We start from the raw sequence: 12626 nt of genomic DNA on the forward strand, positions 1-12626 counted from the left end.
TGGAAGAGGTTTCAATTGACTATGACAATAAAGTTGCTATCTATGATGATTATTATGATGACATGTATGCTATACAGAGTGATAAATCTTCTATGCTTGTGCATCATGAAAAGAGTGTTGTATGTGATAGTTATATTGTTGAATCCATTCATGATGTTTCTGAAAATTATTATGAGGAAGGAACTTATGCTCTTACATATCTCAATAATATCAAGTTTCTTCTCTATGTGTTGATTGTTTTGTAGTTGCACTTGTTTTGCCTTCCTATGCTAGTTGATTCTTGCTCCCATAAGTTGTTTGCTCACAAAATCCCTATGCATAGGAAGTGGGTTAGACCTAAATGTTCTAGTCGTATGCTTCATGATGCTCTCTTTGTGTTTCAATTCTTATCTTTTATGCGAGCATCATTGAAATCATCATGCCTAGCTAAAAGGCATTAAAGAAAAGCGCTTGTTGGGAGGCAACCCAACATTTTTACCTACTGTTTTTGTGTGTAACATGATTATGGTACTTTAGTAATCATGTTTTATTTCTTTTGTTTCAATAAAGTGCCAAGTAAAGCCTTTGGGCTCATGTTGGGTGATAGTTGCTTTGACCCTGCTGAAAAATAGAAACTTTTGCACTCACGAAAATAAGTCTCATTTTTAACAAAAGAGTGCTTTTGAGTTGATTATTTTTGAAGAAGTTTAATATATAAATTTCTCACGTGGTCCCGATTTTTTCATAATTTTTGGAGTAGCATAAGTATGGTTTGAGTACAGATTATTACACACTGTTCTGTTTTTGACAGATTCTGTTTTCGATGCATAGTTTGCTTGTTTTCTAGTTTCTATGGCTTATATTGCTCAATATAAATGGTGGAAATGATGTGATACAGTAGAAATTGTGTGATAACAATTATGAATCTTGTCTTTGACAATACCAAAAGTGAAATGGTTTGCTCTTTATCATACTAACCTATCTCACAAAGTTCTGTTAAGTTTTGTGTGATTGAAGTTTTCAAGTTTTGGGTGAGATGTCGATATGAGGAAAATAAGGAGTGACAAGACCCTAAGGCCTCGTTTGTTTCGGGTGGATTGGAGGGGTTTGCAGAGGATAAACCCCGCGAGGCCCAGAATCCCCGCAAATACCCGTTGGCCCATTTGGTAGGCGCAGTTTGGACGGCCCAATCCCCTCCATTCCCTTTCGACCCACCTGTTCCCACGCGGTTCAGAACCCTCAAGGCCCCCCTCGAGGATTTGGCTGCTCGACTCGAGACGCCGCCGCCGACGCCGCCTCCTCCCTAAGACGCCGCGCCGCCTCCTCCCCAAGTCGCCGCGCCACCCGACGCCTCGACGCCGGTGATCTCCTCGGGCATACTGGATTTCTCACCGGTGGTTAGTCATCGCAGCTCCTCCCCTCCCCTCCCCTCCCCCTCCTCTCCATGGCTGCCACCTCCTGCACACCTTCCATCTGCCTCGTCCTCACCGGCAAGCACGCCAAGAACGGCGTCTCCTACCCCCAGCTCCACATGTACCCTAACCCTACGCAGCTAGCTTGCCAAGAACGCCGTCCTCTTCTACCCTAACCCTAGCTATCGAGATTGCCATAAATTTGTGTGTTGAGGATAAATTGGCAGATTGTAAACCAACTTTTTCATTGTTGATTGTAATGGCTGTGTGGTGCAGATTGTTAAATAGTGATTGTGATCTTGATATGTGTTGCGACCATGGAGCAAATTAGATGTTGGAACTGTTGTCTGTATGTGCTGATATGCTTGGTGCTTGCTTCTCTTTTGTATGGGTTGGTTGAATTTAACCGAAAGTTATCTATTGTTGGACGATCTGCGGTATGTTGCATTTCCAGTGTGTAATTGGCAACTTGCAGTTGTTTAGCTAAATTTTGGAGTTACTATTGTTCTATATAATTCATTGCTCAAGTTTGACCGCTTGTTCTTTGCACTGCTGTTGCTAAAGTTAGAAGTTACCTGTTCTTTGGGAGACTATTGAATTCTCTTATTTTCAATTTTCTCAGAATTGTTTTGAATGATTGAATAAGAGCCAAGTATGTGCTTTCTCGGGTGTCAGCCAGCCTAAACTTATCTTTGCTTGACTGTTTTGCTAATAGATTAATCTATCGGTGCAGTGGTATGTTCTATTTGAAATGGAAACTTGTACTGTGCAGAATATTCTTCTGCTCGTTTTCTTGGTTGTTAGTAAATCATTGCGTCTTTCACTAGTTCTTTCATAAGTAGGTTGCGGATTACAGGTTGTCCAGTTAGAAATTGCGTGAGTGGGCCAATAAGGAAATATTTTTGGATCCCGCAAGTCAATGTTGTATAGCAGAGAATGTCCATGCTTAGTGATCAGCCCAACACCTCACCTTATAAAATGGTGGTCAGTTTCCTCTCGTCTCTGAACTACTGGGTCGCTTTGTAAAGTCTGTATTGACTCGCCAGAGTTTTGCCGCAGATTTCGTTTCTGTTTACTGCTATCTGATGTCGCTACGTGTAGAATCAAAGCCTTCACCTTCTCTGTTTGCTGCTGTTTGATGGTGATGGTCTGATGTTGTAACTGTTATCCGTATGTGCGGTGAGCCTGTGACCATGGACAACACAAGTTACAAGTCTAATTTCTGTGCACTTTTAGTGAAGCAAATAGTCCTCTAGCCAGCTAGCTAACTTGGTCTTGTATTGATGGTATCACGCAGATTGGTTCTTATTTCTGTCATTCATTTATTATCTAGCTAGCTAGCTAGCATTTCCATTGAACTTAATCTATGTAATGGACCTTGCTAACTTGTTCTCCCTCCATGGACCTTGCAGCCTCTTCCACGCTCAACCACCATCAGCCTCCTTAACCCTGATCGAAGACCTGGCCTTTTGCCCGGTAAGATGTAACTTTTGGTTAATTCTCCGTGAGTGTTGGTGGAACAATGCAGTAGGGATGTTTGTTTCTATACTATATATGAATGATTGTGTGTCATCTTACATGCTGCTGGTATGTTCTTATTTTGACAGAGGCCTGCTGCTTGGATTCTTGTTCGGGTGGACGAGTTGCCTCCATCTTGGGATCCAGTTGTCACGCCTAAATTCGGTAATATACACCAACTTTTTGGCCTCTTGACCTTATTTCTATCATGTCTTAACCGAAGTACTATATCCTACTTGATGGCTCTTGTAGTCTTACTATGTGTGTATGTCTTATTAATAATTTGCTTCAAGTCAAGTAAACCATTAAAATGTAGTTCTTATTTGTAGCTTCCTGATTCTAGTTTTAATGCTGAGATGAACTCCGAGATTATCGATCGAATTAGGAAGAGGAGAAGCGAGGATGATGAAGATATGATGTCCTTTATTCTGCCCGTATTGCATCGAATGCGTAGTAGAGGGCCAATCGAGAGAACTCAGCAACATAGCTCCATCTTATATGGCAAGAAGCGGGTTGATGATATCCTTACAGGCCATGTGAAGAATTGCCTAGTAGCTTATAGGATGGAGCCACATATCTTCCGGGCTTTGGCATCTTACCTTAGAAGAGAAAATCTGATATCAGATAAAAGAATTAAGGTGGAGGAGAAGTTAGCCTTTTTCTTGTACATGGTGTCTCACAACGCATCTTATGAAGATCTTCAGCTAGAATTTCAGCATAGTGGACAAACATTTCATGAGTACATCAATGAGTTCTTCAACATCGTCCCCATTTTAGCTAGTCGATTTTTGAAGCCCCCGAACATTGATGAGCCACATCCAGTAATCTCCACCGACACAAGATTTTATCCTTACTTCTAGGTTTCCATTTTTAACGCTTCCACAATTTCTTTTCTTATCTAACTTATAGTTCTTTATTGACCTGCAATCTTTGCTTCCAGAACTATTTAGGAGCCATTGATGGGTCACATGTTCCTATAACGGCAACACCTAGAATTGCTGCTCCATTTCGGAATAGGAAGGGTACCTTGAGTCATAATATTATGGTTGCCTGTGACTTCGATCTGAGATTCACTTTCATATCATGTGGTTGGGAGGGTTCATCTACGGATGCGAGGGTTCTTCATTCTGCAATTAGCAAAGGATTTAGAGTACCCGAGGGAAAGTTTTACCTAGTTGATGGGGGTTATGCAAACACTCAGTCATTTCTCGCACCTTATCGGGGTGTCCGCTATCATTTGAAGGAATTTGGTCATGGACACCCTCGACCACAAAACAACAGGGAATTGTTCAATCATCGGCATGCTGTTCTACGGAACCATGTGGAAAGGTCTCTAGGAATTCTTAAGAAGCGCTTCCAAATTCTTCATGTTGGCACACTACATTCAATTGAGAACCAAGTGAAACTTCCCGCAACTGCCGCAGTTCTTCACAATATCATCAAAATGGAGAATGGTGACGAGACTTGGCTTGACAACCAGCCCGATAACATAGCGCCAAATGTTTTTATTGATCTCCCGAATGGCGACGAGAATAACTATGGGAACAACGACTTAGGGAACACTCTAAGGGATGAAATAGCAATGCAAATGTGGGAAGCATACCATCCTAAATAGCCAACATGATGGTGTGTGTTTTAATCATATATATATATTAATTAACTTCATCATCTAATAATGTAGTGTGTGTTGAAATGCAGATATGTATCCAAAGGGGTCTCCAAAGTATAATCTGATGAAAGCAAGTGGGAGAAAAGCTTCACACGATGCCAAGAAGCCATCACCCAAAATTAAAAAGACACCTCCAAGAGGTATTTGGTCTACTTAATCTCCATTTCTCAGATCTTGTGCTGGAGTTTTGATGTTTGTGATTGTTCTACTTAATATTTCTCATTTTGAATATTAGCTAGCTCATGATAGTTCATCACTATTTGTTTTCAAATTGAATGATAGTAACTCCTCTTATCATGTTGAGCATTAAGTTTGAACAATGTAAATTTGTGTTGGTGTAGTTAAAAAGCCAAGAGCTCAATGGAACCCAGCTTTGTAGAAGGGTTTAGTGGAGATACTTCAGGAGCACAACACTCCGTATCATCGAGGACAAAATGGTTGGTCAACTGAAGCATGGAATAGGATGGCGGATTTGTTTCATGAAAGATATGGCCACACAAATTTTACAAAGTCACAGATTCAGGAAAAATAGAAAGACTTGAAAGGTTAATATAGACTTCTTAAGGATGCCCGCAAATAGAGTGGTGTCAGCTGGAACTATCATACACACATGATAGATGCGGACGCTAATCTTTGGCAAAACATGATGACTGTAAGTTCTAGTGTAGTGCATTTTGTCTTTGCAAAACTTGATGACTTGTATTCCATTCTTTTGTAATCAATCTTATTTTTGACCAGTCTAAGTTTGATAAATCATTTCTTTTATATATACAGTCATGGCCAGAAATAGCTAAGTTCCAGAATAAGCCCTTTCCCCTCTACGATAAGCTTGGTGATCTGTATGGTGGTGAGTTACTGAGTTGAATGGATTTTCATTTCCTCTCTTTTTGTTGTCCTTTATAATGAATTTTCATTTCATTGTTGTGTGGCCTTTAATGATAACTTGGGTGTTTGTGCAGGGCATATAGCAGAAGGTAACTTCAACTTCACATCAACTGAGGTTACAAAAGTGAGTGATGGTGATCTCGAAGTTGAAAGAGAGAAGACTGCCTTCTCTTTTGACCTGAATCAATACGGTGATGATTTACACATGTATGATGATCCAAGAGATGCCGCCCCAAGTGATGGTCCAAGTGATGCTGCCCCAAGTGATGGTCCCAGAGATGATGCCCCAAGTGATGGTCCAAGAGGTGCTGCCCCAAGTGATGGTTCAAGAGATGCTACACAAAGAGGTGGTGCTGCTACATCAAGCAACAAGCATGTGAAGGAATCAAAGAAGGGTAAGAAGCGTGATGATCCTATGGTGGAAGTGATGGCACAATATGTGGAGATCAAACGAAAGCAAGCGAAGGAGGAGTCTGCTCTATTGGTCGGGGCAAAAAATGCGCAAGAATTCTCCATCAGCAAGTGCATTGCTGTTTTGCACAAGATGGAAAGCATCCGCCGCGATGAACGAGCCACTGCCTACAAAGTGTTCAAAAGTGTTGAGAATCATGAGATCTTTCTTAATTCTGTCGCCGAAGATGAAGAGAGTGATGCAGTGTTTCTTCGGAGCGAAATGGCAGAGTTGACTCAAAGCATCTAAGGTAACAATCTTTTGCATCCTCTTCTTTGTGCTACCTGTAAAGAACTCAAGATTTAGAGCATGCTGCTGTTATGGGAGAATCAAGAGCAGTTTGCACAACTTCGTGGATCTGCCTATCTAGAGATATATGTAGTGCTAGATGGAAAATCGTTAGAGTGCATCCAAGCTAGGAAGAATAGAGTGTACTATAGAGTTGTTAGATTGGGCACATTTTTTTAACACATCTTCTGAAATTGTGTGCTTGGAAGCTTATGTTAGGGTCCTATGTATATAAATTGTACTATAATTTTGTTGTGAATTAGGTGAATTTAAGGAACAATAGTAATTGTAGCCTTTCTATTGATAGATTTTCCACTGATCATTTTTTCACTACTTAATAGTTGAACCTCTGAAGGGTCAATTTTTGATTACTAAATCTCTAGCATCTCGGCTCTCCTATATTTTTGATTAGCCTAATGGCTGATGCTTTCCGTTTGAGGCACAACTTGACTCAAAGCTGAGTAATACAGTAGTATATTATCTTTGTATGTCCTATTATCTCCTCTAAATACTATGCTTGGTGCAAATAAGAGAACACCTACGTGTGAAAGCACAAATAAGAAAAATGTTCGGTCTGGAAGTTTCTTTGTGAAATGATATGACGATTTTATTGCTTTCTGGATTCTGGTTGTATGTTTATTTTGTACCTCTTGATGTAGCTCTAACAAGGCCATGAAATAAATCATATTATTTCTTCATTGTACTTTTCTGTGTGCATAAGCAACTACTCCTGAGTACTTCCTGGTTCATTAGGTGCAGAAGCAACTACTCCTGAGTGCTAATTGTAATTGCTCGGTGGAAATGCTCTCTTGTTCTGGTTTCTGAATGTGTAGAAGACTAGGAGTCAATGGTGTCCATAAGCAAATACTAGTATCAGTCAACTAGTCAGCCTCTCTTTATTAACTTTGTGTGATGTATAAATCCTGTCACCCCGCAAAAAACCCGTAAGTTCTGGATTACTTGACCGATATATCAGGCAATTCTGTTCTCAATACTTGCATGCCTCCCCATTTACTTATTGACTACGAGTTACTCCCTCCGTTCCAAAACAGATGACTCAACTTTGTACTAACTTTAGTACAAAGTTAGTACATAGTACAAAGTTAGTACAAAGTTGAGTCATCTATTTTGGAACGGAGGGAGTACGAGTCTGATTTCTGTGCACTTTTGGTGAAGCAATGGTCCACTGGCTATAGTTTCGTGGTGGTATCGCGCAGTAATAATTTTGTCAACTGGCTCCTCTATTTGTGGGTTTTGGAATTGAAATTGAATGAGAAATATCTGCATTGAATTGAAATGAGATATCATTTTGTCACCAGTAGAAACATTACCTTGTTTTCTTTAGTATCATCAACTTTTTTCTGGTGTCATTGAACCAGGTTGAGAAGTGGAACAAGCAGAGGAAGAATGGGACATTTGTAGGGTGCCTTGAAATGGTCTGTTTGAGAGTCTTGTCAGTTGCTTTTATGTCGACGCTACTATTGTCTTGTGGTTGGAATTTATACTCCTGTCATGTACTCTCTTCCAACAATCGCTGCAGAACATCAACTGATGCTTTTCAACATGCTTAAATGTACACATGTCTTATGTATTTTCATCATGCTTAATGTCTTTCCTCGGACTTGTGAATGCAGAAAACCTATGAGATATTTATTGTTCCAAGTCATGCTGATGTGAGAGGCTATGTTGCTGTTATGTGAAAGCGCAATTATGTGATGATATATTGGTTCCAAGTCAAGCAAACTATGTTGTTCATGTGAAAAACTGTTGCAAGATTAGATGTTTAACTGTTGTACACCATTTTAATTCAATATGGCAATCCCTCTCTGTCAAATGGTGTTCTGTAGAGAGGGGGATTTGAGGGATGTGTGGCTGGAGGGGGATTTGAGGTTTCAAGGGGATTGGGTGGAAGAGGGGGATTCACCAAATCCCCTGAAATCCCCTCCTCCCAAAACCTCCACAATCCCTTCCTGTCAAACAAGGCCTAAGGTTGGGGATGCCCAAGGCACCCCAAGGTAATATTCAAGGAAGATCCAAGCAACTAAGCTTGAGGATGCCCTGGAAGGCATCCCCCCTTTTGTCTCCAACATTATCGGTAACCTCACTTGGAGCTATGTTTTCATTCGTCACATGATATGTGTTTTGCTTGGAGCGTCAATTTATTTTGTTAGGATTTGCTTGATGTTATTTAGAATAATTTTTTGCATCTTTTATTTCAATAAAAATGTCAAGTATAGCCTTTGCCATGCTTATTTTGCAAGTCTACATGTTGTTGTTTCAAAACAGAAAGTTTATTGATGTTGCAAAAATTCCCGAGGAAAGTCAGAATGTGATAAAACATTGAAACTTTTTGCATAATAAGATCTGATAAATTTTCTACAGGGTGGTAGAATTTCATAATGTTTGGAGTTGAATAAGTATTGATACTCTTGCATTCTTTATAGACTGTGCTGTTTTGGCAGATTGCTGTTATTGTTTGGATTGTTTACATATGATTGCTTGTTTAATGAATATATTTGAGGATAGGAGTATTAAATATGCATAGGCATTTAGTATGAAATGTTGAATAATAATTTGAGTGATTTGCTACAGTAGAGAATGATAAGGTTTTTGCATTGGTTTATACTAACTTATCTAATGAGTTCTTGTTGAGTTTTGTGTGGATGAAGCTTTTGAGATTTAGGAAAACCGTGATATGAGAAGAATCAAGGAGACACAAAAGCTCAAGATTGGGGATGCCCAAGGCATCCCAAGTTAATATTCCAAGAAGTCTCAAGTATCTAAGCTTGGGGATGTCCCGGTAGGCATCCCACTTTTCTTCTTTAACAATTATCGGTTAGTATCGGTTGAGCCTAAATTTTTGCTTCTTCACATGTTGTGTGCTATTCTTGAAATGCCATTTTGTTTTGGTTTGCTTGCTGTTTTAATAAATTGCTTAGATCCGAATTTTTTTAAATAAAAGAGAGTCCTCACATAGCTATCTATTTACTTAACTACTCGCATGGTCTTCACTTATATCTTTTTGGAGTAGTTTGTCATTTACTCTTGTGCTTCACTTATATCCTACGAGTAAACTGTTGAATAAATTGAATGCCATGAAGTTGAAATCATATCATGCTTAGTGGTAGTTTCACATTGGGTTCAGAAAGTGAAATCTTTTGAGGCTTGACAATCACAATATTGGTCACACAAGCAATTCACGAATAATTAGTATAAGGAAGAGAACTTTCACATGCAAATACACCATCGTGGAATTTTTTTGTGATTGTGATCCCCCATCAAAATATTATATGCCAAAATTGTTGACTTTGGACAAGGAAGACAACGTAATGATTTATGTTTGTTCATCTTCACATAGAAGTTATATTGTCATAAATCCTTCAACATGTGGTGCTTGCCCCCATCTTTGCTAGCCAAAAATCCTGCACCAAGTAGAGATACTACTTGTGCATCAAAAAACCCTTAAACCCAAATCTTATCTTCAAGAGTCCACCATACCTACCTAAGGATTGAGCAAGATCCTTCAAGTAAGTTGTCATCGGTGCATTAAGGCAATAAAAATTCTTCTAAAAGTGAGATCATTTAGGGTAAGAGAAAATTGAGCGTTGTACGAACTTGGATGGCAAAGAATAAAAGCGACAAACTGCATAATAAAGGTTGCCATCTTAAGGGGCAATACAACGTGACGTTATTTTGCACTAAGGGATTGAGCATACAAACAAATAAGCGCATGGAAACCTCTGCTTCCCTTTGTGAAGGGCCTATCTTTTACTTTTATGTATTTACTTTTATGCAAGAGTCAAAGTTTTTCTCTCTATTCCTTATTTTTCTCCTTTGGCAAGCATCATGTGGTGAGGAAAGATCTAGGCACATATGTCCAGTTGAATATGGGTAGCATGTGTTATTATTGTTGACATCACCCTTGGGGTGAATACGTTGGGAGGCGAAACTATTAGCCCCTATCTTTCTATGTGTCTGGTTGAAATGTTTTGCTCATGTGTATGCGGTGAGTTAGCAAGCATAGAAGATTATATGATGGTTGAGTATGTGGAGATCTTACTTAAACTTTGTTGAATAAGTTGAATTGCAATTGCTTGGTGACTGAGAACATAGGCTGTTGGGTTTCAAGAGAATTCATTGTTTGAACCTTAACATGTGAATTGGTTGCTACTATAACTTGAGAAGTTTCATAAGAAATAATTGATGTTATGATGCTACGAAAAGTGATTGAAATTATCATTGATCAAACTTGTGCACTTTGCTAGCATTCACACTTCATAAAATATTTCTTTTATTATTTACCTACTCGAGGACGAGTAAGAATTAAGCTTGGGCATGCTGATACGTCTCCAACGTATCTATAATTTATGAAGTATTCATGCTGTTATTTTATCACTCTTGGATGTTTTACAATCATTTTATAGCAACTTTATATCATTTTTTGGGACTAACCTATTGACCCAGTGCCCAGTGCCAGTTGTTGTTTTTTGCTTGTTTTTTAAAACACAGGAAATCAATATCAAACGGAGTCCAAACACCGCGAAACTTTTTTTTGGATTTTTTCTGGACCAGAAGACCAACAATGGGCTAAAAAGGCACCTGGGGGAGCCTCGAGGGGGGCACAACCCACCTGGGCGCGCCTGGGCCCCCAGGCGCGCCCAGGTGGGTTGTGCCCACCTCGGTGGCCTCCCTTACCCCTTCTTTGCACTATAAATTCCCAAATATTCCGAAACCCTTCGGGGTTACCCTAGACGAGAAGTTCCACGCCGCAAGGCTCTGTACCCACAAGAAACCAATCTAGACCTCGTTTTGGCACCCTGTCGGAGGGGGTAATCATCTCCGGTGGCCATCTTCATCATCCCGGCGGCCACCATGATGAGGAGGGAGTAGTCCACCCTCGGGGCTGAGGGTTTGTACCAGTAGCTATGTGTTTATTCTCACTCTCTCTCTCTCTCTCTCGTGATTCATATCATGGGCTTTGTTAAAATAGATGGATCATACGATGTTTCTCCCCTCTATATTCTTGTTGTGATGAATTGAATCTTTACCCTTTAAAGTTTTGTCTTGTCGGATTGAATATTCAGATATAAGAACACATGATGTATGTCTTGCGGTATGATTACTTGAGGTGAGAATGGGGTATCATATTGATTCACTTGATATATGTTATGGCACTCAACTTGTGGATTTCCGCGGTGACGTTGAGGTAATCTATGCATAAGGGTTGATGCTCATTTTTATTATCTTTTCTCCGATAGAAACTTTGGGGTCCCCTTGTAGTTCTTTGTGTGGATTGAGTATTATGATCATGAAGTTGTTTGATGCATATCATAGAATTAACCCACAGATACTCGTTGTGACATTCGAGTATCTAGGTGACATTAGAGTTGGTTGATGTGTGTCATATGGTGTTACCTTAGTACAAACTCTTGATTAGATCGATCGGAAAGAATAGCTTGCGTTATTTTAGTACGAACTCTAGGATAATTGATCGGAAAGAATAGCTTTGAGGTGGTTTCATAACCTACAAACAATTTCTATCTTTTGTTCTCCACTAATAGGAACTCGGGAGTGATTCTTTATTGCACTCTGAGGGGTAATCATATGATCCAACTATGTTAGCATTGTTGAGAGATTGCACTAGTGAAAGTATGGACCCTAGGCCTTGTTTTCAAGCATTGCAATACCGTTTTTGTGCCCATTTACTATTTGCTTGCTGTTTTTATTTATTCAGATTATAAAAATATATTTCTACCATCAATATTACACTTTTATCACCATCTCTTCGCCAAACTAGTGCACCTATACAATTTGCCATTGTATTGGGTGTGTTGGGGACACAAGAGATTTCTTGTATTTGGTTGCAGGGTCGTTCGAGAGAGACCATCTTCATCCTACACCTCCCACGGATTGATAAACCTTAGGTCATCCACTTGAGGGAAAATTGCTACTATCCTACAAAACTCAGCGCTTGGAGGCCCAACACGAGTCTACAAGAATAAAGTTGCGTAGTAGACATCATGGCTTAGCCGCGAACCAGTTTCGCCTAAGTTTAAAAACTACTTCGAGTGGGGAGCAATCCTCCCACTCGGGGGCTTAGCCATGAACTAGTTTCACCCAAGTTTCAAAACTACTACGAGTGGAGAGCAATCCTCCCACTCGGGGGCTTAGCTGCGATCCCATACTCGCCTAAGTTACAAAACCTCTCCGAGTGGAGAGCAATCCTCCCACTCGGGGGCTTAGCCGCGAACCAGTTTCGCCTAAGTTTCAAAACTTCTCCGAGTGGAGAGCAATCCTCCCACTCGGGGGCTTAGCTGCGATCGCGTACTCTCCTAACTCACAAAACTACTCTGAGTGGAGAGAAATCCTCCCACTCGGGGGCTTAGCCGCAAACCAGTTTCGCCTAAGTTTCAAAACTACTCCG

The 12626-nt window shown here is 40.1% G+C and overlaps 1 protein-coding gene across 1 annotated transcript; it reads left to right on the forward strand.

The window, feature by feature from the left end:
* The first annotated feature begins 5221 nt into the window (after window positions 1–5221).
* LOC119338833 lies at window positions 5222–6163 on the forward strand. The gene is made up of 5 exons (XM_037611054.1): window positions 5222–5230; window positions 5317–5425; window positions 5538–5768; window positions 5811–5995; window positions 6077–6163. The coding sequence occupies exons 1-5, from the start codon at window positions 5222–5224 to the stop codon at window positions 6161–6163; spliced, it is 621 nt and encodes a 206-aa protein (XP_037466951.1).
* Window positions 6164–12626: the final 6463 nt, after the last annotated feature.

Source organism: Triticum dicoccoides, chromosome 7B (genome assembly GCF_002162155.2).
Source record: "Triticum dicoccoides isolate Atlit2015 ecotype Zavitan chromosome 7B, WEW_v2.0, whole genome shotgun sequence".
In the NCBI taxonomy this organism is placed as follows: domain Eukaryota; kingdom Viridiplantae; phylum Streptophyta; class Magnoliopsida; order Poales; family Poaceae; genus Triticum; species Triticum dicoccoides.